We start from the raw sequence: 25,254 nt of genomic DNA, 5'->3' as shown, positions 1-25,254 counted from the left end.
CTAATCAACTTGTTTGGTTTGAGTAATGGAATTGGTTGGTCAATCATCACCACTACTACACAAAAGGCTACTATTGCCGGTTCATAACTTGCATCATTGTTGGTTTTTTAATGGCACTAAACAAGCGACAGTGCGATTGTCACAACTGTGACTGCCGATTCATGTCATGAGCCTGCAATGATAATTGGGTCACAAATTCAACTTGCATCATTTTTTGCACAAATTCAACTACCATTAACAACTTTTTGATGTAAAAAATTCAAAAACAAAATTCTTGCACACAAACTACCCATGTACTATCTACATCTGGACCACACCATTGTACAAATTGCATCATTTTTTGACACCTGCGGCTAATGAGATTCAAACCCACGACCTTTTCACCTCGCATGAAACTTCCTTATCATCCCACCACACCTGTTGATAGCATTGGAATATTTTTTTCCCTTTCGAACCTTTTTATCCGAAACTTTTGATGATTATTTGGGTATCTAAATGACTTTAAATAAAAAAATATCAACTATAAATCTGTTGATCTCATCGAGAGCTATAATTTTTTATATAAAAAATTTCTTCATCCAGCTCTGTATGAATATTTCATATCTTACTACAAGCATGTAAACTGATGTTTGTTCTCCAGCTTCAACATAAACCAATTTAAGCATTACATATATTATCATTTCACCATGTAACTACTACCATTAGAGCTAAGCATTTATCTAATTATATTTTTTTTCATTTCATATTTTATCCATTTTGGAACTGAATTGACCAATTTGAAAGTCAGAGAAGAGCTTCAATGGTGTATTATATATATATAACATGTTAATATTTTCTATTGCTTAAGCATTGCATATATTATCATTTCACCGTGATATTACTAGTTTATCGTTTTTCATGTAATTTAAGAGTGCTAGGTACTCTCAGGAGTGAACAACAATGAAAGGACTCAAGCTCAATAAGTTATGGATGCCAAATTGTTTGTAAACCAGATTTAGGCACCTAAATGACTTGAAATAAAAAAGTTATCAACTTCAAAGTTACAGATCTCGCTGAGAGCTATAATTTTTATACAAAATTTGTCTCCATCAAACTCCCTATGAAAAAATCATAAATTTCCAAAGATGAGATAAAAAAAACCATTATCAGTGTCAGCTTTTAATATGAACCGACAATAATACTCTCTGTCTTATCAATATCGATTTTTAATATGAACTGACATTGATAATTGATTTTCACTGCTGGTTCTTTTCGGATGAACTATCACTCGGTTCTTGACATGAACCGACAGTGGTAAATAGTCATAGATTGGTGTTTTTTAGTAATGCACCCTCATTTCTCACAAGCAAATAATAATTAGTTTAATATGAGGAATGGCGTGATCTCACCAAAATTCCTAGGATAACCACCCGATGAATCAAACTAAACACCGCCCCATAAGTAGATGACTAGGTACAGTTGTAATTTAAAAAAGAAGCTGATACTGAAATTCTGGAAGATGGATAAGTGGCTGCAGTGATAGAAATATAATTGTCCTAGCGAATGACCGTTCCATCAAAAGGAAGGTAAACCAGGTTATTACAGGCAGGGAGGGCATCCTCGTCCTCCACCAAAATAGTAAACATCATCATCGTCTTGGCCATAGTAATCCTCCTCCTCCTCCTCATCAAAGTAGCCATGCATCCTCACTGCCGTCTCTGAGTATATTGTCAGCCGGAAGCCTAGTATCGCGAGCAAAGGTTGTTGTCGAGGAACGTTCCGGTGGGCTTCAGGAGTGCTACGCCGGACGATCTGGTGAGCTGCAGGAATGCAACGAACAAGCGAACTGGCGAGCGATCGAACATGATGATTTTGCGCTGAACTGATTGCTCAGCATTTTTCTTAATTAAGAACGTATAAATACAAGACTTAGAACTAAACAACCGGCAATGATGCCTCTAACCACTACCACTACTACATGCCTAGCGCACGATCTACCGCTGGACATGGCGTAAAAACAGGGCTCACACTCATGCCTGCTGACCTGACACAGATCCTAACTGACTCTAACTAACTGCTCAATGAAGAAGGCTTACTAACATTTCGCTCCCTAAGCCATGTGCACCTGACTGACTTCGATCAAACCGATTTTAGCTCGAACCTCCTGAAATTTGACTCGACCGAGCGCTTTAGTCAGCATGTCTGCAAGCTATTCTTCAGTACCGACGAACTCCACTTCAACTTGACCCTGCTCCAACGCACTCACGGATGTAATGGTACATGGTGTCGATATGCTTACTCCGATCATGGTGAACTGGATTTTGCCTCAGGGAGATCGCTGACTGGTTGTCGATCTTCAGAGCAATGGCGCCTGCTTCCGCATTCCATAGATCTCCAAGTAGACGTGATAGCCAGACGCCTTGGCACACCAAAGTTGCAGCAGCAACATACTCAGCCTCGCAAAAAGACAGAGCCACAATCTTCTGTTTCTGCAACTACCATGTGATGGGGTTCTCACCGAGGAAGAACAACACTCCAGAGGTGCTCTTACGGGTGTCTAGGTCGGCCTCCATGTCGCTATCGCTGTAGCCGACAATCTTGGGGATGCCTTTCCCTTTCTTGTAGAAACACCCAAGGCATAGAGTCCCCTTCACGTACCGAAGAATCTTCTTCACGGTAGCAAGATGACCGGCGATGGGCGACTCCATGAAGTGGCTCACACACCCGATGACGAAAGCGATGTCCGGTCAGGTGTGCACTAAATAGCGCAGAATCTCGATGATGCTCCTATACTTTGTTGCATTCACCGGCGCCGCGTCACTCTACTTGCTTAGCTTGAGGCGTAGTTCCATCTGCACATGGCACAGATTACAGTCACTCAACCTGGCCTTCTCCAGGGTCCTAGCGGCGTAGGTGCCCTGGTGCAGAGTGATGCCGACAGCAGATTGACGCACCTATATTCCAAAATAAAAACTCAGGAGGCCGAGGTCGCTCATCTTGAAATTGGCCTTCATTTCCTCCTTTAAACGCACGATCTCGTCGAAGTCACTCCCGGTGATGATAAGGTTGTCAACATAGACTCCCACCACCAGCCTTCCGACGCCGCGTCCTCGTGCATACACGGCATGCTCGAAAGGACTGCGCTGGAACCCGAGAGTCATGAGTGTGGAGTCGAGTTTGGCGTAAGAGGTGCATGGAGCTTGGAGGAGCCCATAGAGGGCCTTGTCGAGGCGGAGCACCATGTGCTCCTGGCTGGCGACCTCAAAGCCAAGCGGCTAAGAGACATAGACCTCCTCGGCAAGTGCCCCATTTAGGAAGGAGGATTTGACGTCCATATGATGGACATCCCAACCTTTGTGCGTGGCGAGGGCGAGCAAGAGCCAAACTAAGTCGAGGTGCGCGACGGGGGCGAAAGTGCCGTCGAAATCCACTCCGTATCGCTGCACGTACCCTTTGTCCATGAGTCGTGCCTTGTGCTTCACCACCGTGTTGTCAGCCCCTCTCTTCACCTTGAACACCCAACGGAGTCCAATTGGCCGATGACCCAGCGGCAGCTCGACGAGCCACCAAGTCTTGTTCAGGAAGTTGAACATGCGCAGGAAGTGCACATTGGCCCACTCACCATGCCATGCCTCGTAGGGAGTCTGACCGTCAAGGCTACGCGTGGGGGAGCGGTTGAGGCCGAAAACAGCTGTGCTCATTGCCTCCCCCCAGAATTCACCAGGGACACCCTTGGCCTTGAGCATGCAGCGTGCCATGGCGATGATGGTTTGATTGCATCGCTCCACTACACCATTTTGTTGCGGGCTGTAGGGAGTAGTGAGGTGGCGCACCATGCCACGGTCCATGCAGTAGTCGCCGAACTCGATGCTACTCCCCTCCGCGATCGGTGCACAAAATGTGCAGCTTGCGTCCTGTCTCGACCTCAACTTCGGCTTGAAATCGCTTAATGGCAGTGGGCACTTCATCCTTGGTGGAGATGACGTACACCCACATCAACCGCGTGAGGTCGTCGATGAGTAGTAGGAAGTAGCAGTGTCCACCATGTGTCGGTGGCGAGATTGGTCCGCACAGATCACCGTGGACCAAATCAAGCCTACTAGCTGTGTGGTAGTTAGCCTCCGAGGGGACCGACGTGCATCTCTATTTCCCGACAAGGCAGCCATCGCAAAGTTCCTCTGGGTGGCGCAGATGAGGAAGGCCATGAACCATGCCTTTGTTAGCAAGCTTGATCAGAGAATCGAAGTTCAAGTGCATATACCGTGCATGCCAATGCCAAGCATCCTCTTCAAAGCGTGCGGCGAGGTAGGCCAGTTACGCAGTGAGGTTGAGGATGTACAGGCAATTGCGAGAGCGTCTGACCTAGGCGATGCGGCATCGGCTCTGATCAAGAATCCGCAGAACGCCATCATCAATCAGTACTTGACAGCCATTTTCATCAAGCTAACCAAGGCTAATGATGTGCGAGCGCAGCTGCGGGATGAAGTACACGTGAGTCAGTGCACGATGCTCATCGTTGCGCCCCTCAAACAGGATGGTCCCTATGCCCTTTACTTCCACCACCGAGCCGTCCCCAAACTTCACACTCCCTTAAATGGAAGTGTCCAGCTCGGTGAAAACATCATGTCGACCTGTCATGTGGTTGCTGGCACTGGAGTCTAGGTACCACCCCTTGTCATGGCGCTCGGTGTCAGGGCCAAGGTAAGCAAAGATGCACGGCTCATCAAGCTCGACGCGCTCGGGCGTGTTGATGATAGCGTCGTCAGTGACCGTGCAGAATTTGGCCATCAGGAGCGTCGACTCGTCGTCGTTGACCTTGGTGAGGTGGGAGCAATCGTCGCGGCGTGGTTGGTGGCAATCCTTCACGCAGCGACCATGCCTACCGCAGTTGCTGCATTTGTCACGCTGGGCGTCGCAGTTGCCATCCTTGTCCATGTCGTCGCGTGTTGCAGCCTCGCGCCTCTTCTTCAAGTGTCGACCACACCGACGATTTATGCCTCCACAGCTACCGGAAGGCCCCTCACCACGTCGCTTCTCCTTCATCTTTGCCGTTCACTCCTCCTCGGTGAGGAGTAATTTGCCTCCGCTGTCCTTGTCCGATTGTGGATCTAGGCGGTCCTCCGTCGTGCGGAGCCGCTCGGTTACCTCCTTCACAGACAGAGTCGATATGTCGAGCAGAGTCTAAATGGCAAGGGCAATTTGGGAGAACCTCGGAGGGACGACACGAAGGTACTTTTCCACCACCTACTGTGAGTCGATGCGGTCACCGAGGATAGATTCACCTTCTCGGAACATGATGGCCTCAAAATCCTTGCGGAGCTGCTATGCCTTGTCCTTTCGAACACGGTCAGTGCCGACTCACATCACCTTGATACATCCCAGGCTTCCTTGGCCGACAGCTTGACGACGAGCGCGGAGATCATCTCTGGCACATGGCACGTAGAATGGCTTCTAGCGCCATCCGATCTTCCTGGGTGTCATCGGTGCCGTGCTCGATGGCATCCCAGAGGCCACGCACTTGAAGCATCACCTTCATCATGAGGTTCCAATCCTCATAGTTAGTCCTCGTAAACATTGGGTAGGTTGCTAACCCGCCTACCTCCTTCATCATGTGCTGCTGGACAACAATCAGCCATCCACCGTCGCCACGGTGTCGGAGAGGGCACGGAGATGGAGAGCGGGGACGACAACGACGGGGCGGCGTCCGCGAGTGCAACGCAGAACCCCAGGACTCTGACATGGTTGCAAGCAGTTACGACCTGGCTCTGATACCAATTGTCAGTCGGAAGCCTGGGATCACGAGCGAAGGTCGTTGTCGAGGAACGTTCCGACGGGCTTCAAGAGTGCTACGCTGGACGATCCGGTGAGCCGTGGGAATGCGACGAACAAGCGAACTGGCGAGCGATTGAACATGATGATTTTGTGATGAACTGATTGCTCAGCATTTTTCTTAATTAGGAACGTATAAATACAAGACTTAGAACTAAACAACCGGCAATCGTGGGGAGAGCACGATGCCTCTGACCACTACCACTACTACGTGCCTAGCGCACGATCTACTGCTGGACATGGCGCAAAAACAGGGGCGCGCTCATGCCTACTGACGTGACACAGATCCTAACTGACTCTAACTAACTACTCAGTGCACAAGGCTTACTAACATATATTGCGTTGTTCCCACAGCGGGCATGAGCAGAGCAGAGCAGGTTGCTTTCTTGTCCTTCCATTCGTTCCCGCATGCGTAGCAGACTCTTGCATTGGATGTATGAGCTCACTCAACCCAAGGACATTAGGGTCTGCCTTCCCTGACTCGTTCCACCATGACTGCTCATCACCCTCATGTTTTAGAGACCAGAGATTCTTGTTTTTTTTTCTCCATTTTAACAGTCAGGACTTTTCTTTCTTTCTTCAGCTGAGGCTGAGCCCTCCAAGATTGAACGCACCAAGTTTATTTGACCTTGATTTTGCCGAGGGCCGGACGACGACGACGCCCAAGTTTCGTTTCTTTACTCATCCCATCCCATCTCTCATCTCTCAGGAATGTCCGCTTCGGCTCCCCCAATTCGGCCTTACCTTCCATCACTCGCCTCAATCCAATTCCCTCCCAGCACTGCAGCAGGGCTCCTCCATCAATCATCATCTTCTTCTTCTTGGCTCTCCAGGGTCCAGCCCATCCATCCATCCGATCCGTCCCGTCAGGTGACTAATTCGGGGCATCGTCGTCTTATCTGTATTCAAGGCAGGGCTAGCTACCTTGCCTTATTCTTCTCCATACTTGTATTTATGTACCACTCTTGTATCTATCTAGGAAGAAGATCCAAGGGACGATATATCTGTCTAGGAATAAGTTGATTATATAGTCTTGTACAGGAGTTCCTGAGTACATTACATACGATGAATTCGTCGTTCTTGCGTTAGCTGCAAACTGAGGCTATCGCTTGTGCCTGCCCGTGTGCTCAAGTCCTGGTTAAACTCATCGTCAATGGAAAACACTTGGTGCTAGCATGAATTAGGAGTAAATTGTTTCAGTCTCAGTACAATGATTCGCTCGATTCGACACAAGTTATGGCTTCTCTCTACTGTTCCTTGCTTACTCATTCATCGTGATTTTGTACAGGCTATGAGCAGCTGCCCTTGAGCCCCTCATCAGTTGCTACCAGATGACTGTTCTAGGTGCTGGTGATCACAAACATAAAGTTGTTGGTGGTGAACAACTTGCGGCTGGACGACCCGATGTGAATCATGAGAACATAAATGGACAGTATTCCTTTGACCACATGGAAACTTCAAGCTCTGATTCATATAAGAAGTACTACGGTGCATCAAAGTCCAATTGGCAGTCAAGCTCACCTCCTTCCACTGAACAAAGGGGGCTTGGCCTTGGAGATGAGCAGAGAAATGGTTCCTCGCGCCTGCCTTTTCGCTCAGCAGCAGTGCCATCTCAAAGAAGACCGTCGAGACGTTTCACCGTTCCCTTTGTGAAGAAGAAGATGGATTGGGGCTCTCTGTGGGACAAGTCTAAGGAGTGGATCAGGAACCCCATGAACATGGCTCTTTCCATCTGGATTGTCGCTGTCGGAGTTTCAGGGGCTATCCTCTTCATGGTCATGACCGGGATGCTCAACCGTGTGTTGCCAGGGAAAGCGCAGTGGGACACATGGTTTGAAGTGAACAATCAGATCCTGAACGCTCTGTTTACTCTCATGTGCCTGTACCAACACCCAAGGAGATTCTACCATCTTGCGCTCTTATGCCGGTGGAGAGCCGGCGACATGCTTCAGCTCCGTCAGACATACTGCAAAGATGGGACTTGCAAGCCCAACGAGAGGAAGCATATGATGGTTGTGATCCTGCTGCTCCACCTCAACTGCTTTGCGCAGTACGCGCTGTGTGGCCTCAACCTTGGCTACCCAAGACGGAAGCGTCCTGCGGTCGGGGTCGGCCTGACCATATCGGTTGCGATCTGCGCACCGGCCGTTGCCGGTCTGTACAGTAACCTCAGTCCTCTTGGCAAAGAATATGAGGCCCAACCTGAGGCAGATGATGAAGAGTCACTACAGAGCAACTCCAATCCGCAGCTCCAACGGGAAACCCTTGAAAAGAGGTATTCCTTGGCATCAAGATCAAGAGAAGGGGAAGGGGAAGGAGAAGCGCAATGGATCGGCGGGTTGTTTGATCTGCGGGATGACATCTCGCTAGCATACCTCTCGGTGTTCTGCAGCTGCTGCGTGTTCGGGTGGAACATGAGCAGGCTCGGCTTCGGCAACATGTACGTCCACGTAGTGACGTTCGTCCTCTTCTGCTTGGCGCCCTTCTTCATCTTCAACCTCGCGGCGATCAACATCGACAACGAGGCCGTCAGGGACGCGTTGGGGCTGGGAGGCATATTCCTCTGCGTCCTTGGCCTGCTCTACGGTGGTTTCTGGAGGATCCAGATGCGCAGGAGGTTCAGCCTCCCTGCAAACGACGCCTGCTGCGGCAAGCCTGACCTCACGGACTGTCTCCAGTGGCTCTGCTGCTACTCGTGCTCTCTTGCGCAGGAAGTTCGCACAGCCGACGCCTATGAGGTTGTGGAGAGATGCTCAGATGCCCAGTCAGGTCCCCTCAGGTCTGCAGGTGTTTTCGCTTTGCCGCCTCCTGGAGCTGCTGCTGCTGCTGCAAGATCAGTAAACGATGGGGTCACCGTGCCCCCTTCAGTGTCAGTTATACATAAGCAGTAGTAGTAACTTTGGTAACTATATATCTCCGAGTTCTGATGATATCGAGTTCGTCCCACAGCGTGCATACACGAGCAGGTAGCTTTCTTGTGCTTCCATTCTTTCCCACATGTGTAGCAGAATTCATAGTCGCACCTGCAACAAGCAACAGCAGAGACACAACAAATGTTTTGGCATGATGACAAACTTTGGAGCATTGGGCACCAAAGATTAGTCGATAGGAAACGGATTTTCTTGGCATTAGTCACACGATTATGCAATCAAAGAGTGAAGATAATGGGCCTTACACGCAGGTCATGTGGTAGCAACCCTCTGCAAGCTCAATGATGAACATCTCACATGAGGTGCAGGCGGTGGCGGTGGCGGCAGGGTGGAAGGAGGTGGTGGATTGAGTAGCATGATAGCATCTCTGGGCTGGAGTGGACTAGACTACTCGCCACTCGCCCGGTCTGATTTGGGAAGGAAGAGGCGGCAGCAGCAGCAGCTGGAGGAAGAGAGAGGAGTGGAGAGGATGACGATGACGTGGATTCACTCCCCCTCCAATCTGAACGACGAAAGCAGCTCTTGTACTGGAATAGGACTATCAAGTGACTGGCTATTTTACCACCTCTACTCCCTTGCCGATAGCGAGTTTTATTTTTTAACTGCCAATGATGGTACCGTGTCTAATCAAATTTGAACATGATATTGTGTGGTATTTGGACTAAGGTCGAGCGAATTGCCTAGACCCTACTACTGAGAATATCACATTTAAATTTTAAGACAAACAACCGAGGCACAATTGATTTTTTTTTTTGTTATCTATGATATGTTTATTATGCAATTTGTTTCTCTACCGATAATATGAAATGGGCAAGATAATAGAGGCCACATGTTGGATAGCTAGATGTAGTTTGCCCTTCCATATATTGAAACTTGATCATTTTCCTTCCATAGCTTGGTATATATGTCGTATTTTACGGTTGAAAACCTAAGATTGATTCGAGTGCCAAGAACAAGTTCAGAGTTACCCAGGTGCTTGTTATATAAGCTATGTAAATCACGTGGATTAAGATATGAAGCAAAAAACTATAATTAACAAAAGAAGAGGAGGAATATATTAAGTCCACTGGAAATAAAATGATCCAAAAGAAGCATAACTAACTAATGGCGATACGATTGATGAGCTGACAGTCTCATGTACGCATGGATGCAAATGAACAAAAATGTACGATGACTTGCCATCATGCATGACCACAAACGCTCTAACTACACAGTTCTCAATTATATTAGGTCGGAATCAGATGAAGCCTTCTGCTCCTGCTCCTGCTCCTGCTTGCCACTGATTATTATTAATATTTGCAGTCGCTGGAGAAGCACTACTGGTACTGCCCGGCACACCCTGCACCCTTGCTGTTCTTCCAGTAGCACTCCCTGCCTGTGCCGCCGCGGTTGTTGCTATTCATCATCACAGCATTGTTATTTCCCAATCCCAGCTGCTGCTGATGTGCACCATCATCACCAACCTGCAGTAGCCCAGCTGATCCAACATCACCACCATTGTAAGGCCCATGCTGTGTCGGCCACTGTCCCTGTGTAGCAGCAGTTGCGCCCCCATGCTGATGCTGCATCACACCAAGTCCAAATGACGGTGACAGTGGCAGCGGCATCACCATCCTGTTGGTCGTAGGGCCGTAGAAGCCGCTCCTCTGATGGTTGCCATCAAGAAACCCTCCTCTCAGTGTGTCCAGAAATGACACCGTTGTCCCAAAACCTGTAGCCAGCGCCGGAGGTGGGTTGGACAAGGACAGCGGCGCGAAGGGCATGTAGTCCCTGGGGAGCTCAAAGCCGGTCGACATAAACGTCGGGAGCACGTTGGGGAAGTCCATCGAGACAGGAACCATGGGTTGTCCTGGCACTAGCTGCTGGCTGTTCATCTTAATGGAGCTAGAGCTGGACGCCAGCAAGGATGATGCCGAGGACAACGACGAGCCGGAGGAGCGCTTGCTCTTGCGGCATCCTCCGCCAACAGGAACGTTGCGGAGGGAGCCGCCTTGGGTCCAGTAGCGGCGGCAGGCCTTGCAGAAGTAGCGTGGCTGCAATATGCTGTTGTTGTTGTAGTAGCAGAACTTGGTGTTGGTGGACTCGCACCGCGGGCACTTGAGCGCATGATCCTGCACCGGCCAAGGCTTACGCTCCCCGCCACCGCCGCCGGCCGCCGCCTGCTTGGCATTCCTCCCTTCCTCTGTCTGCAGTGATGCTGCAGCAGTGCCCATCGGATCCTGCAGCAAAGATGAACAGCAAATTAACATATATAATGTGTGGTTGCCATTAGCTAGGGTGCAATTTATGTTCAAAACATAGGCACGGAATAACCATACTTAGCTGATTTTAGAGGTGCAAGTAAAGATCAAGAGGCATGCAATGATATGATGAAGGTGGCCGGAGCCGGGGCGGGAGATCAGTAAAGTGCACAGTAGTAATAAGGTTGCATCGATCATCACTTGCAGGCTGCATGCATGTGATCGATCGATGTGCTAGCTAATCTAGGGTTAAAGTTAAGTACGAGGCCTAATTAGAAACAAAACTCAATGTTCAAGACCGTTTAATGGTCTAATTTTGTGCTAAGCACACAAGAACACAACTGATCAGACCCAGCCTGCGCGCCTCTCTCCACACTCCAGCCATTAAAGAAATTAAATGCTAACATCTTTAGCTCTCTCTGTGTGTGTGTATGCATGCGCACCTTTAATTTGAAGCATATATAGTAGAGTAATCTGAAAGCAGCTGGAAGAAATAATTGGAGGAATCTTTCCTCGGGCCTTTAGAGCACTAGCTCATAGTCACAAGAAATTCGGGCCGATTGGGTTGAGGAACGGGGTCGCGGGATGCGGGTCAGACATCTAACAAAAATGTGGTATGAAGGAGGTATACCTTATCGGGACAACAAACTAACGACGCAAAACGCAACCTCAATTCATCTGGGTCGATGCCTTAGGCAATAGGCATCATCAACAATTTTAAACCAAATATGAGTAAGCATAAACGATGGAAATAAAAAAAAGGGACCCTAGACCTACTCAGCCCAATGCTACCAAGCACTCAGCCCAATGCCTATTGCCCTTCTCAGTTGCTGCAAGTGGGTCCCAGGCTCAGCCCACCACCCTCTCCCTTCTCAGTTGCTCCCGGCTCTGTCTACTCCTAGCACCGCCCACCGTCTCCTATCCCCCCGCAGCAACTGAGATCCGCCGTCTCTACTCCCCCCGCAGCAAATGAGATCCTAGGCAGTGCGCAGCGCCACCGGATCCAACACCAGTAGCGCCCCGCTGCCGCCGCCTCCACCACCGCATGCCCGCCCAGCTTAGCCGATGACTATCTCTCGCCCCGCTACCTCCAACGAGGGAGAAAGGGAGATCGTTACCTGCGGCAGCGGGGCAACGACCCTGTCCGGTTTGGGACATCGACTCCTTTGATTTCGACCCTCGATTTGGGGCGATGTTCCAGGGTTGCGGAACGCAGCTTCGACCCCGGCCCCTGTGACTATGCACTAGCTATATATAGACAAAGAAAAGAAAAGCTGATCCATACATACATCCATCTTTCAATTATATTGGTGGTCCAGTTGATGCATGTACGTAAAATTAATAGGCTCGATCGATCGGCGCCCATGCATAATCGAGAGTATTTGCACACACATCAAGATATGGGCATACATACTCGACACCTAACTTAATTCCTAGCTAGGGTACAGTACACACAGACGACGACCCAACCGCAGGTGCAGAAAGCATGAAAAACAGCTAGCATATGCTGCCTACATCTACATCTACTGCTACTCCTAATCCTGCTTGCGTAGATCCAGAAACTCATCACAAATTATTTGGGATCCGTCGATCGAACGGGTTCACCCAACAGATCGAAGCAGAAGTTAATAAACTGGAGAGTACTGCATGCTGCATCGCATCAATATGCGGAGGGCCAAACAAGTGAGGAAGGAATTGATCGAGATTGTTACCTGCTGGTGCTGGTGGTTGTGGTGGTGGGCATCAGCAGATGCTGCAGTGTTGCTGGCGCTGGAGATCATCATGTCCATGGATCCACCAAACTACCTAGCAAATAAGGCACAACCATCATATAAATGAACATGATGCAGCGATGTCAGTTAATAAAGCTTCCATTATTGAAAAAAATGATGCGTATATATGGGCACCAACCCACCAAACAAAGCAAAGCAAAGAGACCAAAAAGGTAGGCAATCCATCGATCAAACCTGTAGCTGTAGAGACAGCCGGAACACCAGGAAGGAGAGCTCGATCGATAGAGTACTTCTACTGGACAGGATCTCCTAGCCTCCGGCTCTCTCTCGTCTCTGGACTTGAGAGAGACTATGCTACCTAGCTAGAGAGAGAGAGAGATGCTGTGAGAGATGCCTTCAATTTTAGAGAGAGGAAAGGGAGGGAGGGAGCGAGCGATGGACGGATGGTGTGAGGGCTGTTGGATGGAGGTAGCTAGTGGTGAAATGGAAACGGCAGGCCGGTTTTCCGTGGAAGCAAACGCGCGGCGCGGCTGCTAGCTACCTGATGACGCATGCAGCATACATGCCCAGCACACATGACAAGAGACGGTCATGCATGGACGGCGCCCCTCGATACCTTGCAAGCCTACTACTCCGTTTGCATGCAACAGAAAAAAGGAGAGGAAGCAATCAAGACAAGTATTTATAGTGCAGCTGGGCCCAGCCAATAGCAAAAAAAAAAACTTCAGAACCGCTCCTAATCATACCAGTGAATACAGATTCAAAGGAAGTTTAGTTCAATTGAAGTTGAAGAGGATTTTGATTACATTCATATTTATATCATGTGACAAGATAAGGAGAAAAAAGGGACAAGAATATCTGGATCTTAGTATTCCTGGCAAAATATGTTGTTCCACAATGTCATTACACAGAAATATTCACAGGTGTGCTAAAGTCCTCAAACCCTGGGTTGTTAGAACATCGCATAAATGAAACTGGAAAACAAGATGTCTCATACTCCCTTGGAAACAAATTACTCCCTCCGGTCATAAATACATGTCGTTTTGGATAAGACGTGGTCTTCAATGCATAACTTTGACCACTATTTTCTATTAAAATATATTTATAAAACCCATTGAATTTGTGAAAGTATTTTTCAAAACAAATATGTTAAGGCCCATATTGGTCCATCTCATGGCTATATATACACATCCACACTAATGATGTGATTATACTCTCTAATCCCCAATGTTAGTAACATGGAATCAGAGTAGGGATTAGGGTTAGGGTTAGACTAATCTAATCCACCCCCGATCCTTTTTTTTTTCCGTCGCCGCCGTCCGGTCGCTTCTTGCCGCCCGTCGCGGCCTATCCGGTCCACTGTCGCGGATCCATCAACCACCCATCACGGCTTTCTTCTGCCTGGATCGAGCCGCCGCCGTCAGTTTTGTCGTCGCCCATCGCCGGCCCGTCGCAAGTTCAGCCGCCGTCTGACCGTTGCGGATCCGGCCTGTCACGCCGTTTTTTCGGCTGCAGCCGTCTCCGCCCGTCGCACCGTTTTTCCATCTGCCAACATGTTTGCCCGTCGCGGACCTAGCCCATCGCGTCATTTTTCGGCCGCCGCCATATCCGCCCGACGTGGATCCTGCCTGGTCCACCACCGCTTCGTCGTCACGTGATCGGTCGTTGCGACGATCGTGCCATCGGTGCCGCCCGTCGTAGATCCTTGTCACCCACCTGGAGATTAGCCGCCCGCCACATGTCTCGTCCTCTGCTCCAGTCTGTCTACGCTGGAAGTTCGCCTACCTGGAGGTACGTCCGCCTGGAGGTGTGCCCAGGGGTTATGGTCTAGCTTTTCACTTAACTGATGATCGACCTATCCATAGTCTGATGGTACTAATGCTGCTGATATTAAAACATGGCAAATTAATGATGGCAAAGTGATGGTTGCCATTGTTACTAGTACTAAGAAATATATGATTACGGGTCTTTCTAAGTTTAAGACAGCCAAGGCCATGTGGTCTTCTTTGCAACAGCGCTATGTTTAGAACAGTGGTGCTCTTCTGCATACTCTCATGCAACAAATACATGTAATTGAACAAAATGAAATGTCTATTGATGAGTACTACTCTGCTTTTGATCGTTTGATGGGCCCTTTGATCTCTATGGTACCTCAGTGCATAGAAGATGAATGTACAACACACACATTTATTGAAAAGTTTCTCACATATCGCTTTGCCATGGGGGTAAGGGCAGAATTTGAGTCCATTCGTACAAGATTGCTTCACAATTTTTCTACTCTAACCATGGCACAGAAACTGTCTGATTTGATTGCTGAAAAGACTCATCTCAAGTCTATGTCAACTACTCCTATGTCAGTACCTCATAGTGTGCTGGCTGGCAGCTTCCCAGAGGATCAGTGCACCTAGACGTAGCTCTTCAAAACCTTATGAGCATTACGAGAAGATTGATCATTGTTTAGAAAACTGCTTTGCTCGGCATCCAGAGAAATTGGCTGAGTATCGTGCACGTCGTGCTCGTGGGTGTGGTAACAGCTTCCACTTCTAGAGGCTCTATGTCTGTTGCTGCTACCTCACCCGCCGGTACTTCTCAGTCATCTTGGGTTCTTGATTCATGGGCTTCTTTTAATAACATCTGATCAGTCCCGGTTGGTTGCTTGCAAACCGATCACTGATGGTGCTTCTGTTTAGACAGCTGATGGTACATTCATGGTACATCAGGGTTCACTTTGCAATTATCATTTTTCTATACCCGATGTTTCTTTTGTACCTTAATTGTCCATGAATCTTCTTTCAGTAGGTCAAGTTACCGACCATAACTACTTTGTTAGATTTGATGACTCATCTTGTTTCATTCAGAATTGTCGAAGCGGGACTATGATTAGGACTGGCCATCGTCGAAAAGGTGCTCCTAGCCTCTACGTTTTGGACACTTTGCGTCATTCTTCTTCCGCTGCTTCTACCGCTCATGTGTCATCCGTTGCATCATCATCCGCTTCTTCCTTCGCCAAGTGGCATCATCTTCTTGGTCATCTATGTTGGTATCGCTTGTCTACATTAATAAATAAAGGTTGTTTAGATCATACATCTATCGAGTCTAGCTTTAATTTGTAAGGGTTGCAAGCTTGGCAAACAGATATAACTTCCATATTTCTCTAGTGCTTCTCATTCTGCTAGACCTTTTGATCTTATTCATTCAGATGTATGAAGTCCTGCTCCTTTTGCTACAAAGGGTGGTCATAAGTATTATGTCATTATTATTGATGATCATTCTCGATATATTTGGATTTATTTCATGAAACATCGTTCCTAGTTGCGTTCCATTTACCAATCTTTTATTCGCATGGTTCACACTCAGTTTTCTACTCCCATTAAAGTTTTTCGTTCTAACTCTGGTGGTGAGTATTTATCTAATATTCCCCGTCATTCTTGACCTCTGAGGGCACTCTTGCTCAGCTCTCATATCCTGGTGCTTATGCTTAGAATGGTGTTGCTGAACGCAAACATCGTCATCTTATAGAGACTGCTCGAACACTTCGGATTGCCTCTTTTGTTCCTTCTCATTTCTGGGGTGAAGCTGTCTCCACTGTTACTTATCTCATCAATCGACAACCATCATCCAAACTATCTGGCAAGTGCCCTGGTGAAGCACTTTTTGGTACTCCTAGTTATAATCATCTTCGGATGTTTGGGTGTACGTGCTATGTTCTGCTTGCACCTCGTGAGCGAACTAAGTTAACTGCCTAGTCGGTTGAGTGTGTTTTTCTAGGGTATGGTCCTGAGCATAAGGGTTATCGTTGTTATGGTCCATCCTCTCGTCGCATACGTATCTCTCGTGATGTGACCTTTGTTGAGGATTGTCCTTTCTTTTATAACCCTTCTACTCAGCTATCCTATTCTACCACAGAGTCCACATCATTTTTGTATCTCCCTCCTATTTCATCTAGTGATGATGTCTCTACACCACCCTCTCCCTCCTATTTCATCCAGTGATGATGTCTTTACGCCACCCCCATCAGTTCCACCCACTCCTGCTGAGCCTCCTCCACCCACTTCTGCTCCACCTCCACCATCTAATCCACCCATCATACATGTATACACTCGTCATCCCACAGATCCCATAGAGTTTCCGCCTAGTCCTATCTCCTCGGCCAGTCCTGATGCTCCTATTTTTGATGAATCTGACAATTTTGATGAGTCACAGGCTGGTCCGAGATATAATCTACGGGATCGAACTACTATTGAACCTCCTGACACGTTGGGATTTCCACGTGTGAGTGCTATTATTGATGAGCCATCCATTTATCAGGAAGCTTCTAGTATTTCAGAATGGCAGCTTCATATGTCTGAGGAGCTTCCTGCCCTTGATCGTATTGGCACTTGGGATATTGTTCCATTACCGTCACATACAATACTTATTACATGTAACTGGGTGTTCAAAATTAAGACCAAGTCAGACGGTTTTATTGAGAGATACAAAGCTCGTCTTGTTGCCCGAGGTTTTCAACAGACTCACGAACAAGATTATGATAAGACATTTGCTCCTGTTGCTCATATGACTACTGTCCATACTCTGATTGCAGTAGCTGCTACTTGTTTTTGGACTATCTCTCAGATGGATGTTAAGAATGCTTTTCTTCATGGTGATTTGCATGAGGAAGTTTATATGCAACCACCCCCAAGTGTTGAAACTCCTTCTAGACATGTTTGTCAACTTTGTCGTGCTTATTATGGTCTTAAACAGGCTCCCCGTGCTTGGTTTGAGTGCTTTGTCTACGAGTTGCTGGTTTTTCGCCTAGTGATCATAATCCTGCTTTATTTATTCATCTCCCTTCACGTGGACGTACTTCGCTTCTTCTGTATGTAGATGATATGTTGATCACGGGTGATGATGTGGAACATATTTCTCATGTGAAGAAGAAACTTAGTGAGCAATTCCTGATGTCTGTTTAAGACCATGATCACAGGTCCTCTTACTTATTTTTTAGGGATTAAGGTTTTACATTCTATCAAGGGCTATTATCTTTCTCAGTCCAAATACATTCAAGATCTTATTTCTCGTTCTGTCATTACTAATAATCGGACAACTACAACACCTATGGATCTTCACTTGCAGCTTCGTCCTACTGATGGTACACCTCTTGAGGATCCCCCTCAATATAGGCATATTGTGGGCAGCCTTGTTTATCTCACTGTTACCAGAACCGACATTGCTCATGCTGTCCATATTTTGAGTCAGTTAGTGTTGGATATTTACTTTGTGTGCTGAGATACTTAAGGGGGACATCATCTCAGTGTTGTTTTATGCCTGTGATAGTCCGCTTCAGCTTCATGGTTACTCGGACTCCACTTGGACGAGTGATCCGACAGATCGTCATTCAGTCACTGGTTATTGCATTTTTCTTGGTTCTTCTTCTCTTGCATGAAAGTCCAAGAAACAGGTAGCAGTATCTCGATCCAATATAGAGGTCAAACTTCGAGCACTTGCTACTACCACTTCTGAGATTGTATGGCTTCGATGGTTGTTGGCTGATTTTGGTATTTCTTGTGATGATCCCACACCTCTTCTTTATGATAATATTGTAGCCATACGGATTGCTAATAATCTTGTGAAGCATGAACTTACAAAGCATATTGGTGTCGATGCCTCTTTTACTCAGTCTCATTGTCATCAGAAAACAATTGCTCTTATGTGCCATATGAACTGCAAGTTGCAAATTTCTTTACTAAAGCACAGACTCTAGAGCAGCATCGGCTTCATTTGCTCAAACTCAATGCTTTAGATTCCCCTTGAGTTTGAGGGGGGGGTGTTGAGGCCCATATATCATCTAGGCCCATATTGGTCCAGCCCATGGCTATATATACACATCCACTCTAATGACGTGATTATGCTCTCTAATCCCTAAGGTTAGTAACAAAATCTACACATGATTTTAAGGTTTCCAAACTAAATATTTTGAAACCTATTGTTAGTCAAAGTTTTAAAAGTTTGACCAAACATTTTCCAAAACGGAGTGTATTTATGATCGGAGGGAGTATGAGCATACAAAAGAGGAAAACATCTTCGTAAAGTATGCTATGCAACTCCACCCTCAATCCTGCCATGAAAATACATCGAGCAGTACGATTGGTTGGCTTTTGAGTCCATAGGCTCAGAGCATATGCAGTTGATCTAGGCCAAATTAGCCACGAAATGTTTAATATTTATGGTGTGCATGGTTGCTTACCCATATTTTGCCACACTTCTTTTCCCAAAAGTGTACAGTACGATGGGTTGGCTTTTGAGTCCATGGGCTCAGAGCAGATGCAGTTGATCTAGGCCAAGTTAGCCACGAAATGTTTAATATTTATGGTGTGCATGGTTGCTTACCCATATTTTGCCACACTTCTTTTCCCAAAAGTGTGGCAAGTCACACCTTCTGTTGGTCCCTTTTTAAAAAAATTATGCTAGGAGCTCTGGCTTGCACTTAAGAGGTGGCCACCTGTTTCAAGCCTAGGTAAGAATGGTGCTCGATGGCATGCCTAGCCAGCCAAGCAAGTGCTCAGTTCCATCCAGTTTAATCATATGCATTAGACTATTCATACTCTGATCAGATGGCAAAGTCTTTATAAGTTTATATCCAGATTTCAAAGATATATAGTTGCCTTCCACATCCTACCTCCAACATGTTTTGGTTAGAGAACATATGAAAGCACAAAAGCAATGAATTATTTTGAGAAACCACTAAACCTAAATTGTCTGAATTTTTCTTATAAAGGAATGCGACCTTAAAAAGCCTCATCAAAAGTAAAATAACTATAATGATAGTGCTTACCTTTTTTGAATAACAAATGATTGGAAGAAACAAAGCCAGCACCATTTAATGAACTAATCATAACATTCAGAACTCATAGGAGATCTTTTATGTCATATTCCTCTGTTCTTGCTCTCTTCAATATTTCCCTCTACAAGGTGAGAGAGTTAGTCACAAAAGTGCAACAAAGAAGAGCTTCTGAATTATTAATTTACATATATCTATGGAAATAGATAGTAAGAAAACAACGCTCTCTATTCTCAGACAATCCTCATATTATTTTAAAAGTGGTTTAATGTAATTTGGATATAAAATCGCTGGACACGTCACACAGGCTAAGGAGAATAAATCAGCTGGCCATAGTTTAAGAAATTTTACGGTCTTGTAAGACAACTAACCTGTATCTGTGTGGTAATGCATCCAGCACCCTAGTTTGAATTTTGACAAGGTTACAAACAGACTACAATATCACCAAAAGGAATGAAGAAATAAGTATTGTATACCTGAAATTGTTTCACCTCCCAAGATACATCACTCCAGGTTTTTGATTGTATGTCCTCCCACAATAAAGGCACTTGAACTGACTCAACATGCTGGATAAGCCTTAAGCTACCTGTTATAGTTATGCAGCATATCATATATCAAGTAGCAATAGGTCATGCTCAAAACAAGGTCATGATGTACCAGCAGGAGCTTCTTATCCGAGAGAGAATATTCTTACTTGTAACAAAAGCCTCTTGCCAAAGTTCATGCTTGGACCATGATGGAGAGACCTCTCGTACTGGGATCCCAAGATCATGGCATACCCTGCTCCAAACAAAATAAATTTTCTGTTACAGGACTTCAGAATCTGGTTATCTCTAACTCATAGTAGCTCAGTCAAGGCCCCAGCGTCAATTATTCCCACTTATGCAATCCCTTTAGTCTGCACTAGTGTATGCCATTGGACTAGGGGAAGAAAGCACAGCATGCAAAATTGTGAGACGGAGGAAGCTAAACTCAAAACTTGATGAGTTACAGTTCCAGCTATTTTTATCAGAACCCTGAAATTTGCTTCAGTATCGGCTCATTCATTTGAGAAGTTAAAACCAAAGTACGTAGAATATAAAGAAGTCAAAGAATATTACTCTTATCACTATCTGATGTATAACTCCAGGGAGAATTCCATCACTCAGTGGAGCTTTTTGCACAATTTCAGGTATGCAAACCCTTTAGCTAGTGCATGTCCACTGGACTAAGGGAAATAAATACAGCATGCAAAATTGTGAGACGGAAAAAGCTAATCTCAAATCTTGACATGAGTTAAGGGCTATTTTTATCAGTACCCAGAAATTTGCCTCAATATCTGCTAATTCATTTGAGAAGTTAAAACCAAAGTACGTAGAAGTAAAAGCAGTGAAAGAATCATACTCTATCACTATCTGACGTATAATTCCAGGGAGGATTCCATCACTCAGTGGAGCTGTTTGCACTTCAAACTTGGTAACCAATGTTTCATTAGAAAAACGTCCGTTTCTCTGATGTTTCTCCTACAGAAAGTAAAAGTTATTATAGAAAAAAAAAACAATCCAAATTCCAAAATGATAGTACACTTGTTTGGGTTCAAAAAGTAGTGTAACAATGAACAGAGAAAATCCATGTGCGACAATATGTTGCAGGTGCTGTTAGACAGATCAAAGCAAAACAGACACTAACACTAACAAAATCTGAGAAGTGTGAAGATCCTTGCCTTTGGTCATTCCTTGGACCATACTAAAATTAATGCAAAGAAAGAGACCAAGGTTCATCCTTTCAACCTAAAATCTAATAAATGTATTTACGTGGCATTGATACTGCAACAAATAACTTGATATTAGCAGATGTCAAAATTCATGGACTAAGCAGAACCAACGAAAAGAAAATTTGTGAAATGCATATGACTTTTACTTGTGCATTGCAATTACACATATGGTTACTAATATTCTTCATTCTCTGTTCTGATCAACAATAACATGAGACTATCGATCTGTATGAGTACCAAGAACTCTATAGCATTCACATTCAGTATAAGTGTTAGTGTAAATGCGCAACAATTCTTCTTAACCTAATTTGTAAAAATCACAAGCTTTCATGAGCCCTAAGTAATAGACAGTGTGCCCATTTATCGTTTAAGTGAAAAGACATTGCTTTAGGGACTCACTTTTTGGCAGACAACAAAGAAGTTAGTGACACTGCCTTCAAGAATGTGATCCCCATCATTAGTCAACAAGAGCTCAGTTACACCAGGAGGCCTCATCTTTTCCATACTCTTCCTCATCCTGCATCACCCCAAAACGTGAAATAAGCCGTCATACAAACCCAAGAAGAACACAACAAGTTGTATCCACATCTCAGAGGTAACAAGAGCTTTGTTTTTCTTTACAGAGGATTATGTTGCGAGAAAACATAAGGTTGCTTGTTAATCACCTCCCAGTGTTCGATCCTAGACTATTCCATGATATGGAAACGGACTCATAAATGATCCATCAAAATGAATTGAAGGGACAAAGGTTGTATCTGTGTATGTAAAGACATTGATACAGCCATACGGGGCACACAAATACATACATAAAAATCTCACCTTTTGAAATCTGGAGACCCAAAAGTGCCATAAAATTTGAAGCTTTGCACGTGCAAGAGAAGAAAGAGCAGAAAGGGAACCCACCCACCTGGCCCAGGGCGCGTACTTGGCTGCGGCGACCTCCCTTCCCCTGCCGGCCACGGCAACTCTGGCCCCTGCCTCTCCGAACACCGGCGGCGCATACGCTCCCACATGCACGAACACGTCCAGCCCGTCCCCGGAATCGCCTCCCCTAACCAGCGCTGTGAGCGCCAAATCCTCCTCCATCACCGGCAGCCTGCGCCGCATCTCGTGAATGGCGACCCGCGCAGAGGGGTTGACGAGAGAATGAACAGCCTTTCCCGATAAGAAGTTGAGGAGGCGGGGCCGCTCCGGGAGGCCGAGAAGGTGAGGGTGGGATTGGGCGAGGAGGCGCACCGAGTCGGAGAGGCGGAGGAGGTGGCGGGGCCACCAGAGGAGGCCGCGGGCGGTGGTGTAGGCGCCCGGGGTGGACTCGAGGAAGGAAGCCGCAGAAGGGGGATCGTGCGGGGAGATGGCGCCATTGCTGACCAGGACGGCCGGCGGCGACGGAGTCATGGCCGGAGTGAGTTGCTCACTACCTACGCTGTTGTTGTGGTGGTTCCTCGCGCAAATCGGGCGTTGCAGGGCCCCTGCCGCCGGTCCAAGTTGGAACACCCGCGGCCGCCCGGCAAGGACACGACACGAGCCGCACCACCCCCACACAAACGACGCTCGAGGGAGGCGGGCCGTCGGCTGCCGTCCAATCTACGAGGCCACGACGAACCAAATGCAACGCCGAAATTGGGCCAAGGGAAATTCAGAGGGAAATTCAGAGCGACCCTGCCCAGCATGCAGTTCCATCTCCGTGAGAAATATGGCCTTTTTTGGGCCATCAGATCACAGATTTTAACATTTTTTGAAGAAAAAAGTCCGCTTTCTCCCTCAACTATCATGAAATTCTATTTTTCCTCCCTCAAGTGTAATACCAGGTACCATTCCTCTCTCAACTTACATTCCTCCCCTCGGTAAAAAAATAGTGGTTTTTGATGACGTGTTGGTGGTTTTGTTGATTGATGTTAACATGGCCACAATGACATGACAGGTAGTTAGAAAAAACGAAAACAAAACATTGGGACCCACGCATCAATCTAAGTATCATCTTCTTCTACCTATAACTAAGTAAGTGAACACGTAGAATCCACATATCTGTAGTCAAAGGAAAACACTTAATTGAATTTGTTAAGTGTATCTATTTGTCTATCCACTCAAATGGATGTCAAACATTTGAGAAAATGAATTGGGCCAAATTAAAGTTGTTATTGATGGCTTCCACACACATTTATTATCATCGTAACGATCATCCCAATGTCCTCAAAATATTTACACAAATTCACAGAATTTGTCTCAAATCAACATGTCTTATCAAGCAAACAGAGTACAATACTCATATGTCATCCTACACATCGAATCAATAATGTTAATATTTATAAGAAAAACTAACACAATTCAAACCAAATAAGAAAAGAAAAGGTCACCACTACAGAGAGTCAATACTCATAAGTATCCATTACAGTAAAATAGACGTCCCTTTCTTCAATCTCGGGTCACTATATAGCACCACTTTCTTAAAAAAAAACAACCATAGCAATAATAATATAACATGTTCCCAATGGATACAAGGTGTGAAATGATCTAATGGCTCTAGAGTGGGGTGAATAGGGTACTAATTTAAAACTAAACCAACTACCGATTTCTAGAACAAGAAGCAATCTTAATCTAGAAAGCAACTAGACGACATAGCAAACTAGAAAGATAAGAACACACATGCAAATATATAAAATATAAGTAAAGTGCGGAATTGAAACTTGCATGAATGAAATGCTTGAAGCAAAATGCGGAATGTAATAAGAATAGGGAAGGAGGATACCGAATTTTTTCTGAGGTATCGAATAGTTGGCACTCTCCACTAATCCTCGTCGGAGCATCCACACAAAGATGTCACTCCCCCTTGAGTCACCGAGACTCAAGTGCTCACTAGTGATTGCCATTTCTTTATCTCCGGATTGACAGGCATCAAACCAAGTGCACGAACTTCCCGAGGCTCCCACAAGATCTCCAAGAACTCACCGAGAACACCTCCAATCTCCATGACCGGCTAAGTGTTGCCAACCACCAAGAGTGACAAGTTTATTGGTTCACTTGGTCCCAATCAAGCCTAAAACAACATCTAAATGCACACTCACTACTCTTGGAGCACTAATGGAGTCCTTAATCTTCAATTAAGAACTTGCAAATCACTTCAAGTGCTCTCCCTTACCTCTAGATGACACACAATGTGTATGAATGTTTCTGGGTTACAAGAGAGAGGAATGAAACCAAGTGAAGAGGTATATATAGGCTAGACTTTCATATAGCATCACCGGATAATCCGGTGAGTTATACTCTATTTTCCTCGGAAATACGAAGCTTATGTTAAATAGTCCGGTGATGACTCCTTTAAGTTACCGGATAATCCGGTCAGTTCAACTCTAATTTTCTCCAAAAATACCGAGCTTCTGTTAAATGGTCCGGTGTATGAACCCTTCAGATCACCGGACAATCCAGCGCATGTAACTTCAAATTTATCTGAAAAAAGACTCTTCTATTAAATGCTCTGGTGTATAGTTCATTCCATCACCGGACAATCCGGTGAGTTCAGTTGAAGTCTTCTTAGACAAGACAAATAGTCCAGTGAGTAAAAATCCTTCTTACACCGGACAATCCTGTGAGAACAAACTTTCTGCAACTCATCCAATTCAAATGACTTTGAGTTCTAACTTCTTAACTTCTCGACAATGGATTTATTTGAGCTACCTAGTTCTAGATTTTCGCAAGTATGCATCCAACTATATCTAAACTCAACTAGATCAAGTTACAACGCTTAGCCCCCTTTATAGTACGATCAAAAGATAAAACAAGACCTATAACTAAGTGTCATTCGTCACTTTGTGACACTTAGAACTAGAAAGTCCTTAATCTTAACGTAAAAGTCATTTGATCGATCAATAGAATTCTATGAGGGACCAAGAAAACCATTCAATCACTGTGAATTAAAGAATTTGAATTCCTTCAAAACATACGCATTAGTCAAAATAATATGGTTATCATTAAT

The 25,254-nt window shown here is 45.8% G+C and overlaps 2 protein-coding genes across 9 annotated transcripts; one reads left to right on the top strand and one right to left on the bottom strand.

Annotated features, from left to right (window-relative positions):
• Positions 1–6,421: 6,421 nt before the first annotated feature.
• On the top strand, positions 6,422–9,429 carry LOC133904240 (uncharacterized). The gene is made up of 2 exons (XM_062345698.1): positions 6,422–6,678; positions 7,097–9,429. The coding sequence occupies exon 2, from the start codon at positions 7,140–7,142 to the stop codon at positions 8,697–8,699; it is 1,560 nt and encodes a 519-aa protein (XP_062201682.1). The 5' UTR covers positions 6,422–6,678; positions 7,097–7,139; the 3' UTR covers positions 8,700–9,429.
• A 341-nt stretch (positions 9,430–9,770) lies between these two features.
• Positions 9,771–22,825, bottom strand: LOC133905143 (dof zinc finger protein 3-like). 8 transcript variants are annotated; one of them, XM_062346859.1, is made up of 9 exons: positions 22,521–22,791; positions 22,192–22,380; positions 21,684–21,801; positions 20,915–21,033; positions 20,226–20,311; positions 20,008–20,117; positions 19,903–19,932; positions 19,526–19,655; positions 13,109–13,339 (listed from the first exon to the last, which is right to left on the bottom strand). In XM_062346859.1, the coding sequence occupies exons 1-8, from the start codon at positions 22,643–22,645 to the stop codon at positions 19,599–19,601; spliced, it is 834 nt and encodes a 277-aa protein (XP_062202843.1). In that variant the 5' UTR covers positions 22,646–22,791; the 3' UTR covers positions 13,109–13,339; positions 19,526–19,598. The 8 variants fall into 8 exon arrangements, with proteins under 8 accessions (XP_062202839.1, XP_062202840.1, XP_062202841.1 ...); XM_062346852.1 differs by lacking the exon at positions 13,109–13,339 and adding an exon at positions 12,691–12,784 and having other exon boundaries at positions 22,192–22,825; XM_062346853.1 differs by lacking the exon at positions 13,109–13,339 and adding an exon at positions 12,691–12,780 and having other exon boundaries at positions 22,192–22,825.
• Positions 22,826–25,254: the final 2,429 nt, after the last annotated feature.

The sequence above is a fragment of the Phragmites australis genome, chromosome 22, assembly GCF_958298935.1.
Source record: "Phragmites australis chromosome 22, lpPhrAust1.1, whole genome shotgun sequence".
Lineage (NCBI taxonomy): Eukaryota > Viridiplantae > Streptophyta > Magnoliopsida > Poales > Poaceae > Phragmites > Phragmites australis.
Note: the sequence above shows the minus strand (reverse complement) of the source record. Positions and strands in the feature narration are given on the sequence as shown.

Coding starts and splice junctions, on each gene's coding strand:
- LOC133904240 (XM_062345698.1), top strand. CDS start 7,140: ATGACTGTTCTAGGTGCTGGTGATCACAAACATAAAGTTGTTGGTGGT.
- LOC133905143 (XM_062346852.1), bottom strand. CDS start 22,679: ATGACTCCGTCGCCGCCGGCCGTCCTGGTCAGCAATGGCGCCATCTCC. Junction 20,118..20,225: donor GCAAGAGGCTTTTGTTACAA/GTAAGAATATTC, acceptor TAACTATAACAG/GTAGCTTAAGGCTTATCCAG. Junction 19,656..19,902: donor GCATTACCACACAGATACAG/GTTAGTTGTCTT, acceptor CTCACCTTGTAG/AGGGAAATATTGAAGAGAGC.